This window comes from Antedon bifida, chromosome 4 (assembly GCF_963402885.1).
Source record: "Antedon bifida chromosome 4, ecAntBifi1.1, whole genome shotgun sequence".
NCBI classification, from domain to species: Eukaryota; Metazoa; Echinodermata; class Crinoidea; order Comatulida; family Antedonidae; genus Antedon; species Antedon bifida.
This window is the reverse complement of record NC_136229.1, coordinates 1,961,116-1,978,227: the sequence shown is the minus strand read 5'-3', so window position 1 is coordinate 1,978,227 and position 17,112 is coordinate 1,961,116. Positions and strand designations below refer to the sequence as shown.

Genomic DNA, 17,112 nt, shown 5'->3' with positions numbered 1-17,112 from the left:
ACTTAACTAAGAAATGTCTAACTAAATAATTTATGCATCAAATATAGGCCTACTGTAAACATTACCTAACATACAGTGATTGGTTATTTAACGTTCTACATTATGGAGGATAAGGAGGGATATGAATACATTGTTTGCATCAAATTGAAAAAGAGTGTTTGGACGTGACAAGATGGCGGATGTAATATCAGTTGTCCAAGCTCTATTCTTTAGCGTGACGTAATACTCTGACTCTATGAAGATGTATTTAAAAACTTTAACTTTTGCTTTTCAAATATTTTAACAGCATTTAAATATATTTGATAATCTGCAGATAAGGCTTCATTAACAAGTTTGTCTGCTTTCAATCTTTCAATCATTACACTGTTAACTCTCGTTCTTGATGCATCTTTGAAGGTAGTGTTTACAACTAGATTTGTGTAAGCTCCACTGAAGTTATCATGCATTCCACGACATTCATTTTGAAATGGTACATCAAACACCGCCCCCATTAGTTGTAAGGACAAATCATACTCGCTAGTCAAACCAACAAAAGCGAACCACTTTTCAAAATGTTCCAGTACAAACTGCGTAAGAGCGTTATATTCATCTTTTGATAGCAAATGTAATAAAATAACTTTTTCTCTAAACCAGAAAGGTGTTTGCAGATACATGTCATTTTTAATAACATTTCTTTTATAGTACTCTTTAAAGCCATTACAGAATTTAGGATTAAAAAGCAGTTGTCTAAAAAAGAAACTACCTTGATGTACTGCCCATTCATTTATGGATACTTTCCATGGATCCAGGGCTCTGCATAGCTGATCCGTTCTTGCACGGCGGCAGTAAGAATAGCTTGAAACCGTTCGTTCATAAGGGTCTCTTAAAAACGTAAAATAAGAACACGGTCTAGATAAATCATCGCATACGCCGAACGAATAATCTCCCATCAACGCGTCAAACACGTAGTGATTCTTTAAGGAAACGCGTACGCAATCCGTTAGCACATGCCAGACGCGTTTATGAAATTTAGGCAAGGTTTTCAACATACAATTTTTTGTTGTGGTTCCAGCCGCTTTGTTATAATGCACGTATACTGAAACAGCATCACGATAAGAGTTGGTTGATACATTTGCTGACATTGTGAAAAAGTTTGGTAAAAAGTTACGTAACCTGATCCAGGGCAATTTATCTAGTGCCGAGGTCAAAGGATCTTTGTTAGGGCCTGTAACTGGTGGTCGTGGTGTATCAGTATCCTGTTCAATCATGTCGGTAACATTATTTAAGCCCACCGGGGTTACGATTGGTACTGTGTTGCCAAGTTGTGGTAGTGGTTCCGATGTTCCACTCCTCCTTGATGCATTGAACCTGAAACAATATAGCAAAGATAACTTTAGACTAAATAGACGTCAGGTATATTTGTATTAGTCGCGTGCAAACACGACTTTACAGCTAACTATGTCGGTCCGTTGGTCTGATGGTCTGATGGTCGGTTTGTCGGTCAGTAAACACTAACTCAAATTTGACCACGCGACTGCAGCCATGTATATGGCCTTGTTTCTTCAAGAAGGGACTTTACCGAAATGTAAAAAAAAAAAATTTTCATAAATTTGAGCGTTCTGACTTTAATGCTACCGGAATGTTTACGACGTTCTGCAATCTTATGATGATCTTAAAAGTACAGTGTATTTAATTGTATTTCAATTCGCAACCAACATCGGAGAGCTCGCCATTTACAGACTGGAATACATAAAATACAAGACAAGAGAACATCAACAAGATCCACAAGAACCAATTACAATATACAATAGATACAAAAGTGTGTAGAATAAAAATTCAATCCATTGCACTAATTTTCTTTATAGTTATTATAGTAACATACCTTATAGTGGTCTCAGAAATTGTGCCTAGTATGTCTTGAATTGGTAGACGGTTAAGTACACTGCAAGTCCACGAAATACAAAAACAAGTAGCTAAACAAATTAGGATACCGGCTCGTACAATACTCTCAAGTCGTCCAGTTGTTTTCTTCATTTTTTCTCTCTAGCAACAGATCACCATTAATAAGAATTGTTCTTTATTGTCATAAACATACGATATCATGCCTATCATCAACAATAAATAGATAGTTGACAGCACACATGGATTACTGTTGTGTCCGGACACTTTACAATAATAACTCAACCTGTTCATGTTCGATTCTTTTAAAAAACTTAATTAAAACATTATTTTCGCTTACTAGACCTTCTGTATTCCAGTCTCAGATCGAACACTAAATGCACACACAAACAAAATATCTCTAAAATTTAAAAAATGTTCGCGTTGTCCGTTTATTGATGCAAGGAATGCTGTTGAATGGTAAACAAGTTAAATATGCGTAAATAGAGACCAATAATTATTCTTTTGGTATACGTTTCAGGTGTGAAATCGAATCTCTGAAACAATAATTTGTTGTGTTGTGCGAAGTATCCAGACAAGAAATATTGACTTTCTTTCTATCATTAGCTTTTCCAAGAATCAATAACTACTTGCTGCTCAACTTAATTAAACTAACGATTGATTCTTTGGGGGTAAGTTTTTAAATATATAGTATGTGGAAACATATTCCACCAATTAGTCATTTAGTCACAAATAAAAAAAAATCCAGCGTAATAACTCGCCGTGTATTACTTATGTGACGTGTGCATTTTAATAAGATAAGATATAGGATAAATCAATCTCAATGTATGTTAGACAAACACAACGCTAATAAACTCATAGGCCCTTACAACTGACAAATGTCAACGCTATTAGCTTTGTCATTATTATCGTTTGTTATCATGTTCATTATCTTACATCTTGTTTGAAGGTTTGCATGGCGAAATCGAATGTTGATATAAAGTTTGCGGTACACCACGTGTATTAGTTCTGAAAAGAACTGTTCGAGTTTCTCGACGTTTCGATCAATATACTTTGATCGTCCTCAGGAGTGAGAATGCAGAAAGTCCAGGAAACTTGGAATATAAGTGGGAAGGGTGGGACTGGTGTAAAAGCCAGAAACAATGGCAAGTTCACACAGTGGGAGGTATTGAAACTAGCCTAAACAAATAAGTTAAGTAAACAAATCAAAGTGCACAGCGATTGTTTTATTCCGATGTGTTAGCCACAATCATTTTTATACTTCCTTTTTTGCATTACGCACAACGTCCGAACACATTCAATACGTGTCGAATGACTATTATTATACAATATAAAAATATATTTATTAGGCCTATTTATTATTCTTAAATACATTTAGTGAACTTATTTTATTGCATACATTAGTCCAAAATAAATAATTCATAGTAAAACCAAAGTTGACAAATAAACGTTGATATCGTTGCCCAATGAAGGAAATTCCTTCAAATAATTTAGAAAAATATAATCAAGATTATTATTATATGTATTTCCTCTGTATACTTCCCCTTTACTGTGTGTTCGTGGGTATGACATCTTTCAAACACAAACGTGATACTAAACTTTCGCTATTTCTGTGTGATTTTAGGATTATTTTTGTTTTGCATAAACTATTTGTCTCATAAAATCCGGATGATCTACTACAACGTCCTGACAATTTCATGATATTTTATTTAATAGGTCCATTTTTTCTTTCTGTTTATAAAATATTTCTTTTATCTTGTTATATAACCTTATATCAGCGTATAAAGCACGTTGAACATCTTCGTCATTCATTAATTCATCAACCATCTGCGCATGCCCGTCTGATAGAGTTTCATTTTTATTATTAGATATGTTAGTATAGCGTCCGCCAGTGTTTTGAACGCTTCCAGCGCAACTCGAGAATGGAACGCCGTATACTTGTTGCAACATTGCCAATGATGTATCATACTCCTCAGTTAATCCGACAACAGCAAACCATTTTTCAATATTATTGACACAAAAATCAACTAACGCATCTATTTGCGACTTTGATAATAAATCAAACATAATCACTTTTTGCCTAAACCAGCAAGGTATAGAACCGTAAATATCATGAGGAAGCAAATACGGTTTAAAATTGTTTTTAAATTCGCTACAAAATTTTGGATGGAATAACAGTTGGCGAAATAGAAAACTTCCTTGATGTATTGTCCATTCTTTTAGTGTCACTTTCCATGGACTTTGCGCCCTACATAACTGGTCACTACGAGCTCTTCTGCAATACGAAAAACTTGAAATTGACCTTTGGAACGGGTCTCTGAATATGGTAAAATAAGAACACGATTGATTAATGTCATCACATAAACCGAACGAATATCCACCCATGTACACATTGTACCTATTTTGGGGATGTAGACTAAGCCGTTTACTTATACTCATACGGTTAGCGCTTGCCATGACAGGTCCTAGTTTCTTCCCACTTTTTGGAATAACGTGTTGCATACATTTCTTTGTCGTTGTTCCCGCGGCCTTATTGTGATGTAAATATATAATGACGGAGTTTCTGTAAGTAAGCTTTTCATCTTCTGTGAGATTTGATGTAAAATAGTTAGACAGGTATATCTTACGGTCTATCCACGGTAGGATTTGTTTGGTAATATTTAAAAAGTTTGGAGTTCGTATTAGGCCTATATGATGCAATTCTGTCGTCTTTAAAACTTGATTCGGTGGCGAGACTACTGACCCTATTTGTTTTGGGACATAGTTCCTGAAGATGTAAAACAATAAAGAAATTATTAATAATTAATACATTATAACATAACATTAATATTTGAAAAAATATGTATTAAAAATGTTTACAACATTATATTAAATTAATGTAATTATTATCCTTTTATTATCTTTTACATTAACATAATAAATATTTAACTAGATTAATACAGAATGTGCATAACATTATAGAACTACAAATACCACTATATGAAGGGACACGTCTCTCTATATGGGTATGAACATGCATATCAATAACACAGTGTAAAACCAGTTGGACAACTACCAAAACTAGGCTTTTACTCGTCTAACGATTTCTAAATACAATAGTACTACTTACTTTTCTTCGCCTGACTTTTGCGCTCTAGGCTGCACAACATTGTCCTCATCCAACAAAGCCCAATGACGTATATTAGTTTGTTGGGCCTGATGTACACTCATCATAAACACGAGACCGAGTCCTAAAAATGTACTTAATGCCGCCAATTTCCACTTGAATTTCATGCTGACTCTATCGACACTAGGCCTACAACTCGTATGATCCACCGGACCTATCTTTCGCCTCCTACAAAAAATAAATCAAAACATTGACAGACAAGAGGAAACGAAATATGTCTTTACTTGTTACAATGATGTTATGACAGTCAATCGTACTGGAAATCACGTCGTTGCACGAGTTACGGACGGCCGTTTAGCAATCGATAAAACAAGTATAACTTGGGATCGACGGCGACAACTTTCTGGTTATTATATTACCAGCAGATTTTCTTGATATCGTCCAGCTTATCTTTTCGTTCCACCAATAATGACACAAGCATTCAATAGTAAATATTTATTGAATATATAGCCTACCGTTTATGCTAAGTAATGGTTATATGAGTGAAGGCGTACGTTCTCCATAATGTCATGCTTTTAATAATAGTATTATTAACGCCTAATTATGTAAATAAATGTAAATAGTCAGAGTAATAACCTTTTACAAGTAAATTAAGTTTTGTATTTAAACAAGTTAATGGTAGCAAGGTTACAATGCATTAGCAACATCACGTACCCGCGCAATACTAAAAACACATTTATTCAACAGCCTAGAGGCTTAACATTCTCGTGGTAGGGGCTCAGGGAGGTGAATCAAAATCATCGCTTTAAAAAGCGAATAGATGATCTCAGTAAAAAAAAAACTTTGCTTGTCCTATAGAAGCACTTCTTTGCATACGATAAAAATGTATCTTTTTCATTCATTCATTTGTTCAATAGTATGTAGGCCACTGGCCCAAGTACAATAATAGAAAATAGTACATATTATAAAATTTAAGAAGTAGTAACAGCAAAATAATTAGTTCTCTTTTTATATGCGAAAAAGGCAAATCTTACCAGGTTATTGATTACTTTTTTCTTTTTGTTTTTCATTAGTAAAATAAACTTTTTATTTATTAGTTGATTAAAATAATAAGGTTTTAAAAAGGAGGGTCTAATTTCTTTGTAGTATGGACATACTAAAATAAGTCTATAAATACTAATGAATGAAATGAATATATCAACAAACATCTATTAATATGTATTTAGTGATATGATGAATGAATAACAGTTGTACTTTACACAACAAAAGAGGAAAAAAAATGAATATGTTAGAATGTTTGATTACATCTTCATTATTCAAAAGTACGGGTATGCTTATAAATGTGCTCATTGACTTCTGCATCAAATAAAAATGCCGATGAGTGACACATACGAGTGTCCTGATAGATTTAGAAAAGTGCAAAATGAACGCTAACCTTTCAACCAACCCCTTCTCTTCGGGTGTATTAGCAATATTTCCCCTGGGGACGGTAGATGAAGAACGAAAATAATGTGTATATGTCTTTTCTACACGCTTGTTTTTGTATAAATTACCATTTCTTTCATCGCCAATCTATACATATTTTTAATTTTATACATTTTGGGAAAACGCCGATCGTTTTACAATTTTTCTAAATAGTTTATATCAGCTGCTTTTTTACGGATTTTTTTCGTAAGTCCTTGATTGACACCGAAGTGTTCAAGGTGATATCGTGAATAATGTTGCCGAACTTCCGACAGCATAATAAGATTAAAATAAACTTGAGTTTGATAAAAAAAAAACATTTTTCGTTGTTACGCCGAACAACATCATCAGTGCAATGAAATACGGTCTTAGACGTTCTTGTTATGAGTATTTAAATATGCAGATGGTTTTGTAACAACTTATTGTTTGTTTAGAGATGGGTTATTCCATTTTATATATAGGGCTTTCTTTATTTTTAATTTGTAACTATTAGGTGGCTGTGTCAACAATTTTGAAATTGATCTAGGCAATTCTTATTATTGTTCCCATATGTTCTTGAATCTTTTTTCTTTTAATTAAAATGGTTGTATTAAACAATAATAAGAAATGTATTGATAATCGATTTTAGATCAATGGAAACATATTTAGTAGTGGTTCAGTAAAGCTAAAACTAAACAAAGTTAAAACAAGTCATCTTTACACCTAGTGGCAACACAACACACGCATGCCTAATAGTCAAAGGACAAATATGTTGACGTCATATTTGCAATGAATTACAAACAATAAAGTGACTATTGTAAACATTTTATCGAGGATTATTATTAATTTATCGATGAAAGTTGTATTGTGTTATGTCGTTGCTGTTTTTTGTAATTGATTTATGCAATCAATAATAATACCACATTTATATAGCGCCCTTTTCATGAGTAATCATGCTCAAAGGCGCTTTACAAGCATTATTACCCCAGTATTTTTTTTGGGATCAAACACGTATGGAAACATACTCCCATAATGCAGCCGGTAACCAGCGCAAAGTTGTGTGTAGATCTAACTGGGTACCCATTTATACACCTGGGTGGAGAGAGGCAACGCAAGTAAAGTATCTTGCCTACGGATACAAGCAATGCGGCGAGAATAATGTTAATATAATATGTTGGGTTCTTATTATATTACTATTATTATTATTAATATATTGAGCGAATGTATCTAGATGGTTTGCTGTGTATACATAATTAAGATTAGATGCACAATCAAATTAAATAAATGAACACTAGGCATATATACTGAATAAACATGTACAGCGATTTTTAGCTGTTCTGTTTGTGTTTGATCGTATAATTGTAATATCTTTATTTCTAAACGTTTCACCACAATCTGCTAAAGGGTGTGAATGCTATTGAAACTAGTATTTTGTGTTTATTGAAAACTCAATCTTATCTAATCCTTTTTTAATTCAATACAACAAAAAATGGCTTAAGCGTACAAAGGCAAATAACCATGGATATAATATAGTCAAATAAGAATTACACAGAACTAGGTCTAGTACCATTTCACACCATATGCACACGAATAGTGCAGGTTTTTACCACATTATATGCCATTTTGTAACTTAAATCAGTAGGCCGCCTTCTGATTTTGAAGTCACCATATAATGGCCTGTATAATATAATAAATATTATATATTTAAGTTTAGATTTTTCTTTTTCTGTTTATAAGTTTATTAATATGGATGATATTTCCGAAATAAAAAGAAATTGAAATGAATTACATTTGTGTAGTAGTCCACGTTAACTGCCCTTATCAGAAAGGTGAAGAGATTGTAGACAGATAGACGTTTGTGATTGGTTGCTTAACGCGTGCGCGTACTCAGGTAGATAAGTCTGTACGTATATTGGGCCTAATTATAGCTAATTGCCGCGGGAAGCCTCATAACTTTCTACATGGAAGGGAAGTCTAAATGTATTTCTAGGGGATTGAACTACTGTAAATATAGATTCTTCAAAAACTATTATCTTTTTAGAAATAAAACGAAAGCTGTGTCTACACTATCAAACTAATTTGACAAAAAAGTGTGATGTGCCAAAATATGGTAGTGATATGACCAAATAATGGTGGTGATATGACATCATCACATTTTTTGGCCCATAAAGTTTGATAGTGTAGACAGAGCTTAAGAATAACCGACAACGACAATGTGTAACTCTTGATTAGTTATTTGAAATTTGTCAAAATAAAATGGTAAAAGTTACGCCTACTTACTTCAGATCAACACAATTTGTAGTAGTATTCGACAGTTTAAATGCTGTAGCAATTGCTCAAACGAACCTGAGACGATGATAGAAGTTTGGTACTGTGAAGCAAATACTTATAATCATTACAGCTGCTTATCTGAGTATTTTTCATTGATTATTTTCATTGATTGTGATTAAACACAACGAAACCCTGTGAAGCGGCACCAGATAGTATTGTTCTCAGGATTATGCTACTCATGTCGGTTATTAAATCGCATTGTGTTGGTATCAAAGAAAATAATGACCTCAATAATCAATACAATTTTATTCTTAATCACCGGTGATAGAACGTAAAACCCAGAGATAGGCATAGGCAAAAACACAATACAAAACATTTTGTGTAACAGTATTGGATAGCTCAGTAGTCCAGACAACTATTTGTAAAGATAAATATTTTGGCACACATGGCGTATAATACTTGAAATACTAATACAATTTCCAGACAACATACAAAAGAGACAATAAGTAACAGACTTAGGGAAAGTACTGTGAGTACAGAATCTTCTAACCGTGTACGACAAGCACTTGGATTCATTCACAACAAGGATGGCTTGTTACAAGATCATTGTAACTGCGGCCTCACTGGCCACTTCTTTGAGTTGAGAATAATACGTAATAAAGAACACGGAAGGCTTGTATCATGCAACAATCGAAATATTTTATTGTGTACTTCTCCATATAGTGTAACTTCTTTATACTAATAACTAAGACCTCCGGTCTATACGCTGGCATCATCTCAACTAGCCACACTAGCCAGTGAGATTCTATTATACGTCGCCTGGTCTGGCATTTATGCAAATTAACCCAGATACAACACTTACGTAACTGTTTGCTAGTCTACGCATACTGCCGTTACAATCATAATCATATACCCGGGTGCCCGTAGTCTGGGTTCCAGACGGAGTTTTGACTTAATAAGTATTAGTAAAACGATAAATATTTGGCACATATGGCGTTTCATACGTATACTACTTGAGCTTGTATTTTAGACATCGAAAAGCCTCGAAATAACTACAGACTTGGGGAAAGTCTATACCGGTACCCACAATGCACAGTCAATTTGCTACCATGAGGCGTTTACCTCCAGGTACCGTCAAGTATGGTATACCAGGGAAGAGTGAAATACACTCTTCCCTGGGTAGGCCTATACGTTTTATATTAATCACGCATAATAGCGCCATACGACCGACATACTTTACCTACCCTATTCCTTTCAAATGTTCCACCAAACGTAGGTTTGATAATAATAGTCAAACTATATACGATATAATTGTTCAATATTTGTATTTTAGCATGAATTAAATTATTTTTGATCGGAATCTTTCAATTTGTGTTTAAGGACGCTCTCTGCGGAAACTCAAACGACCATTACGTCTGCAAAGAACTTCCGGATTCATGTTATTGCACATTATTATTTTACAATCGCATCGTCGTCGCGGCAATCCATGTATTAAATAGCCTATTATTATTTTTTTATTGTTTGACAGAAGCAAACTCTTACAAAATAAGAAAATGATTTGACATAAGTATTTTAATCGTTTTTGTCTGTAAAATCTAATTTTTATCCAATTCCAACTATTTGAATTTGACATTTTTAAACTGCTGCTGAACAAATGAAGAAGAAGATGATGATGATGATGATGATGATGATGAGTTTGAAGATGATGATGATGATGATTTTAAAGATTGGCCAAAACTAATATCTTATCCAAAAAGCATACATTTCATTTGAGAAGAAAATAAATGTGTTACAATGGCCCGAAATTATGGATTTTATTAAGCATTTCATTAAATCTCTTTCCAATCTTCCTTCGTTCAAATACCCTAAAGAAGTCTCTGGTTTCGGCTTATGGCAATTAAATCTCTTGCTACTGTTTCTTAATATTATTAGTTGTTCTTGTAAACTGGCCTACTATATACTACTATACACATTTTTGTACTAGTGTAAATGTGTTCTTTCATAGTAAATGTGTGCTGAAAAGCAATAAAAACAAATAAATTGATAATAAAAAGACATTGTGTTTGCGAACAAAAACAATATTATTTCATCTAATATGTTTAATTCTGATTAAACAATAAAGTGAAGAAAAATTAAAGAAACTTAATAAATCAAATACTACTGATGAATATAAATATAATATTGAAAACATTATTATATTCCAGGTATCATATATGGTAACAGTGTGGGGGAAAAAGTAAAGAAACTCTCCTACGTTATAATTTCATCAAATACTATTGATGCATATAAATATAATATTGAAAACATTATTATATACCAGGTATCATATATGGTAACAGTGTGGGGGAAAAAGTAAAGAAACTCTCCTACGTTATAATTTCATCAAATACTATTGATGCATATAAATATAATATTGAAACAATATTATATACATTGCTTACCAGGTGTCGTTGTATGGTAAGGAAAAATAAAATAATAAGAATAATAGGGAAAATAAATATGAACATTTTGAATTACATATTAATATTACTTATTTATCTGTATAAATGGCAGCAAAACATTATAAAATAGCGAAATGAGATAACAATGAGAACAAATATTAGATTAAATATTTATAATATGATAGTATTATGTGAATAAAAGTGGTGAAAAGAAATAAAATATATATATGCTTCGCTTACTATTGAGTAGTAGTAACAAAATAAAGGGTCCGTTACTTTAAATCTGACTTACTTTTGAAAATTAGAATATGTTCTACCGTATTACCTCATGTATAATGCGAAACATGAATATTATAATACTATAAATTTGAAGTTTACAATGTGTCCCACTTTTAATATGCTAGGGCAATTATTTTCTGATACGACTTAAAAATAAATCAAAGTTATCTGTCAGAAGTGCGTTGCGCGTCTCATCAATTCTCTGGAAATATGTATGTGGATTTATTTTGGAATTAGGCCTCTTAATTGATAATTATTATGTTAACAAAGAAACCATTGAATGATGATGTGTTCTTTATCGTTAGAAACCATTGAATGATGATGTGTTCTTTATCGTTAGTTATGATAGATAATAGTATTATAATTAATTGTAATTTAATTTACATGTTGTTTCGGAATTCGCCATCGATTTTGTAAACGGGAAATGAAGCTCCAATGATGGAGAATGAGAGATATATTATTGTACTTCTATTATCATCGTTATTAAAGAATGAATAAAATTAATAGTTTTCGGTTTAGTTTATTGAATTAGCATTTATTGACACTACAATGAGGTATAATAACATTAACACAGTGCAAAATAATTATACCTGTGATCTATTCATATTATAACAATAAATATATTTTTTTCATTTTTTTTTCCTTTTCACCCTTTTTAAAATTTTGTTTGTAAAATTGTTGTCTGTTGTTTGTAGGCCTATAATGAACTGAAATAAAATGAAATTAATGAGAATAAGTAAGATGAATGTGAATGAATGTGTAAGATCATATGTTAAAGTGCAATCACGCGGTCATAATGTTGAAGAATGACCGAAACGAAACCAATAATGTTCAATATCGATATGTTCAATATCGATATGTTCAATATCGATATGTTCAATACCGATATGTTCAATATCGATATGTTCAATATCGATATGTTCAATATCGATATGTTCAATATCGATATGTTCAATATCGATATGTTCAATATCGATATGTTCAATATCGATATGTTCAATATCGATATGTTCAATATCGATATGTTCAATATCGATATGTTAAATATCGATATGTTCAATATCGATATGTTCAATATCGATATGTTCAATATCGATATGTTCAATATCGATATGTTCAATATATTGATTTAATATTTCTACCAATTGTAATAAATTATGACAATAATGCAATAATAATTATAACGCGTAACAGAAGCGAATGCGCTGACTGACATATAATTATGATGACTGTCATTAATAACGTCTACCTCATCAGCAGTTATTACATTTCATTGTAAATGTGGGACATTGAGATGAATGCTATGCTCCTTCTCTTTTTGGTTTCGCTCGAGAGTTGCAAACGATGATGCTTACTAGTATTATATACTAGAGCGTGCACATTTAAATTCTATCAAAGAGTGTGGGTTTGTATTTTTTTTTAAACTTATACGCGCGTGAAGACGAAAAAAATGATTTTGGCGCTCCATAGACAAAACTGTCCTATTTTAATGGACAATAAGTTTCAAGTTTCAAGTTCGTATGGATATCCGTTTTGATCGGAGACACTTTATAATAATAATGTCTATGCTTTTTGTGGAAACAAGATGGGTTATTGAGACATATTTTTTAACTTATACGCGCGAAAAGATGATGTTGGCGTTCCATAGACAAAACTGTCCTATTTTAATGGACAGTTCGTATGGATATCCGTTTTTATCAGAGACACATTATAATAATGTCTATGCTTTTTATAGAAATAAGATGGGGTTATTGAAACTAGATCCTTTCACAGCAGTTCATAACTAGTCCTACATATAAAAAAATAAATAAAAATCATTCGACAAAGAGTATAATTATTACACTGTTAATAGTTTGGTCATCTATCAAGCACTGTTTACCTTTGCTATCATGAAGGAAACTTGTTTCGCTTAATTACAATATCGAAATATAAAAAGGGCCCAAGTCCATCATTTGGCCAAATTGGGTTAAACATAGAAAATTGTCACTTATACATAGGGTTACCTTGTGTATGCATTGTAGACCCTTGTACGTACTAGACAACCGTTAAAATCATTGATGCTAAGCTCATATTTTGTAATTATGTTGCTGAGGTTCCTTGAGACTAAGGCTGTGCCTCGTGAGGAGCCTCTGAGTGAAATATTGAATAAAACTAATTTTAAAAAGACATTGTTAGAGGCTTTCTCAAAGATATACAAATATACTATCAGCGTCTTCAGTGATGTTACTGTTATAGATCTTCTGTTTTTATCTTTTGTTTCAACTGGTAATGGTATAAGATATATTTCATATATAATTTAAGTACCGGTAATAAAATATGAAGTATCGTATTAATTCCATTTAATATTTAGCAAGGCTCTTGAGACAAAACTCCTTAATATTTATATTTTATCACTTCAATATAACAGAAACTATTGGTGTATGGTTTCAAACACTAGCTTAGCTGAAGACAATTCAGATATCAATGGCAAACCCCAGAATTCACTCTCAGACGGGGCAATGTTTGTGTGCCGTAAAAGACTGTGTGATGGTTGACCACTGAGGCTGGCTAGATGAGCTAAATAAGTCTGCTCAAAAAACAGGTATTAACGAGATCAATTTACTCGTTTTTGTAAGAGGGGTTGTGCTCTGATATTTATACGACCGTGAGCATGCGTACCACCGCTGATTTTTTTTTTGATCTAGCTATTTAGCTGCAAAAAAAACGTCACATAATGTTCATGTTTCCACCTAAACAACACATTTAAAAAAATACTGATTTTGTAGTTTACTTAGGCCTACTGCCTTAAAATGTACAATTTAAAAGTACACAGCACTGTTACTACTACATTATAGTACTCGTATTGCCTACTTACCTTGCCGATGCCAAGTTGAAATATCAGTGTACACGTAATACGTAAGCAAACAGCTCACTGATCAAATTTATCTAATATTAATTATTAATATTATTAACAGTATTGTGATAAAAAAATCGATGTCCGTGTTATACGACGGATTATAAATGATCTATCGATAATTTAGGAAGTAAACATTAATAATTATTTAGTATACATATTGTACGGTTTGATAAACATCACCAATATCAACATGTACATAATTGTATATTTTCTTTTAACAAGGCCATATACATGGCTGCAGTCCCATGCTCAAATTTGAGTTTAGTGTTTACCGACCGACCAACCGACCGACATAGTGAGCTGTGTATTAAATTACAATATACCGTAAATTACGTTCGGAAACCGTATAGTAAGTTATAGTAATATAGACCTCATGAATTATTTCCATTTATTTGAATTTTATTCTGAAAAAATATACTGAAATATTTGGAAATCAATCGTCATCCTAAGACCTATCATGTCAATGAATGCAAGCATTTGAATGCAACATTATAAGCACGTACTTTAATCAGTTGTCAACGTCTCGGTAAGAACGTTTTACAATTTGAAAGATTTTATAAATTGCTGTTCTTAGGAAGGATATGACAACTATATTCAATATGATCTTCTTTAAAAAATTGGAAAATACAATTATTTTACCGTACTACTGTATACCAATTAGATCTCTTTTCATAATACAAATGATGTACACATTACAACAGACACTCAAAATGTGATTTCGAAATGGGATAATACAATTTACACATTACAATAGGCCTACGCTATCTATTTTACTTTTCATAATAGCTACGGTAATATAAAATAATGTGCATCGTAATATTACAACTATTTTCAAAATGTGCTGTTATTAGCGAAGTGAATGTTACATTTTGATTGCTTTTTAAATAGAAGAAACTCTTCTCTTCTTTCTATGTTCTTCTAGTTTTTAAAGATAGGAAGATCCGCATCATACGCTGATATTTGCAAGAGGATGTGACATATACCAAAGTTTCAACAAGCTTTCAGCACTAGGTGAAAACTCACATACCTTGAAATTTCCTCACCAGAAGAAGTCCTAGTGCGGTAAACTGATTTAAACTGTCTATTATTATCTACTAGCACGTATGAACTTTCAATTTCATTCCAGAGAATTGTCATTACTTCCAATAATTTGCCTCTGAATTATTCATAAATAAATAAAAATAAATTGTTGCCTCTTTTGCAAGAAATTAATTGTCAATTATATCGTTAATATCTGGTAGGTTATGTTACATTACTTCACTATTACCATTGTCTCTATAATCTCACTCTAAATTCCCCGTTCAATACTAATATTACTAAAATAAATTAAAAGAGGTGTACTTACGTGCAACATTGTTTCATGTGCAAGAGACGTTCCACCTGTATTCCAATGAACAAACAAATCTTCCGAATTATTATCGCAAAACTGTCTACCCACATAATACACACACGATTGCCGGTAGATAAAATGATGTTGATAACAAATTCAAATGGGATAGCTATATCGACATTCAGTAGCTCCTGAGACAATTTCCATAATAAGCTGGCGAGAACTTAGGCGGCCTGGAAAGTCATTATACGCGGTTATGATTCGAAACAGACACGTGACTTGAATGGTGACGACACGGAGGTGTAAAATGGCCTCGTGGGAGATTACAACTAAATGAGAAGAATATTTCTAACTATCGATTGTAACACTATGTTTTTTTTTTCTACATTTTGAAATATCTTGAAATCGGTGACTCGATCAAGCGAGCAATAGATACTTGACGTGTTTATGGGCGTATCTTTGTTTATGTCAATCTTGGGAATAGTTTTAGAAGCACAGATTTCTCGTTATTTGTCAATTGCCAGAATCAGTTAATTTCCAATTTAGGAGATAATGATCTTTTTAAATAATAATTGAATATCTATTTATGAATACTAGTATTAACCGTTAAATCTTTCTCGACCAAACAAATCAGCTAAACATATAAAAAAATTCTTTGATTTCTTTGGCAAGTCAATCATAACATTCAGAGGGTATTCTCGGAGCTACTTTGTTTCTTTATTTAAGACGAGTAATAATAAAAGAAAACCAACATTTGGGCTTGCCTTCATACAACAGTTTCCTTACCAGTATATGACCATGTCATTACAAACTATCGTCAGACTATTGGAAAGAGCAAACGCCACAGTATACAAATTGTCTGCTGTATTTTGGGAGCCATTACCTCAGTAAACAAAGTGAAAGTCTTGTAAAACAGATGGTGAAAAAACCTATCGTGTATTTTTTACAATTTCTTTTTTTTATTTATACCACATTCTATCCAGCTCTTTCTTAGCTCTGGTACATCTTTTCTCTTCAAATTGCTTGTTGCATAGAGGGGTCAAAATCAGAGATCAACTTATGTTTCACTTCTAAAATGTATCTAACGACTGTGCACTTCCAACTCAAACATTGCTAAACTCAACTCTCTCTCTGTGACCTATTTATATTACACGTTTAATATAAATGTTAATACAATAGCAATAAGTAATATAGACGGTAATGTAATTTTATTTGTTTTATGTTCATAGCTCAATTGCTCGTTCAGTGTTATACTTTATGAAATGCTTTGTATATAAGCGCGATTAACCAATAATCTAGGCTATAATTATGATAATTTGTAGAAGTATCATTTTGCTTATTAATGGAGTGTTTATTAATGGTAATGTAATAGCTTTGGATTCTTATGAATTAGGCCTAATACTGGATGCTCCATTTTTACTTTATGAACGTAACATTGTTCTGTATACATATCACAGAACAGCTTAAA

The 17,112-nt window shown here is 32.4% G+C and overlaps 2 protein-coding genes across 3 annotated transcripts in view; both read right to left on the bottom strand.

Moving 5' to 3' along the window:
* Positions 1–117: 117 nt before the first annotated feature.
* LOC144841380 (uncharacterized) lies at positions 118–2,013 on the bottom strand. Its single transcript, XM_078697699.1, has 2 exons — positions 1,862–2,013; positions 118–1,347 (listed from the first exon to the last, which is right to left on the bottom strand). Exons 1-2 carry the CDS (start codon positions 2,011–2,013, stop codon positions 234–236), a joined length of 1,266 nt encoding a protein of 421 aa, XP_078553825.1. The 3' UTR covers positions 118–233.
* A 1,102-nt stretch (positions 2,014–3,115) lies between these two features.
* The window catches only part of LOC144840398 (uncharacterized), a 26,109-nt gene continuing 12,112 nt past the window's right edge, over positions 3,116–17,112 (bottom strand). Inside the window, exons 1-3 of one of the 2 annotated variants that reach the window (XM_078696206.1) lie at positions 15,660–15,720; positions 4,988–5,212; positions 3,116–4,645 (exon numbers count right to left, since the gene is read on the bottom strand). In XM_078696206.1, coding sequence (XP_078552332.1) covers positions 3,574–4,645; positions 4,988–5,212; positions 15,660–15,676 — 1,314 coding nt within the window. In that variant the 5' untranslated portion in view covers positions 15,677–15,720 and the 3' untranslated portion in view covers positions 3,116–3,573. Of the gene's footprint in view, positions 4,646–4,987; positions 5,213–15,659; positions 15,721–17,112 lie in introns of those variants that run through there. The other variant, XM_078696205.1, reaches the window with a different exon arrangement.

Coding starts and splice junctions, on each gene's coding strand:
- LOC144841380 (XM_078697699.1), bottom strand. CDS start 2,013: ATGAAGAAAACAACTGGACGACTTGAGAGTATTGTACGAGCCGGTATC. Junction 1,348..1,861: donor ATTTCTGAGACCACTATAAG/GTATGTTACTAT, acceptor ATATTGTTTCAG/GTTCAATGCATCAAGGAGGA.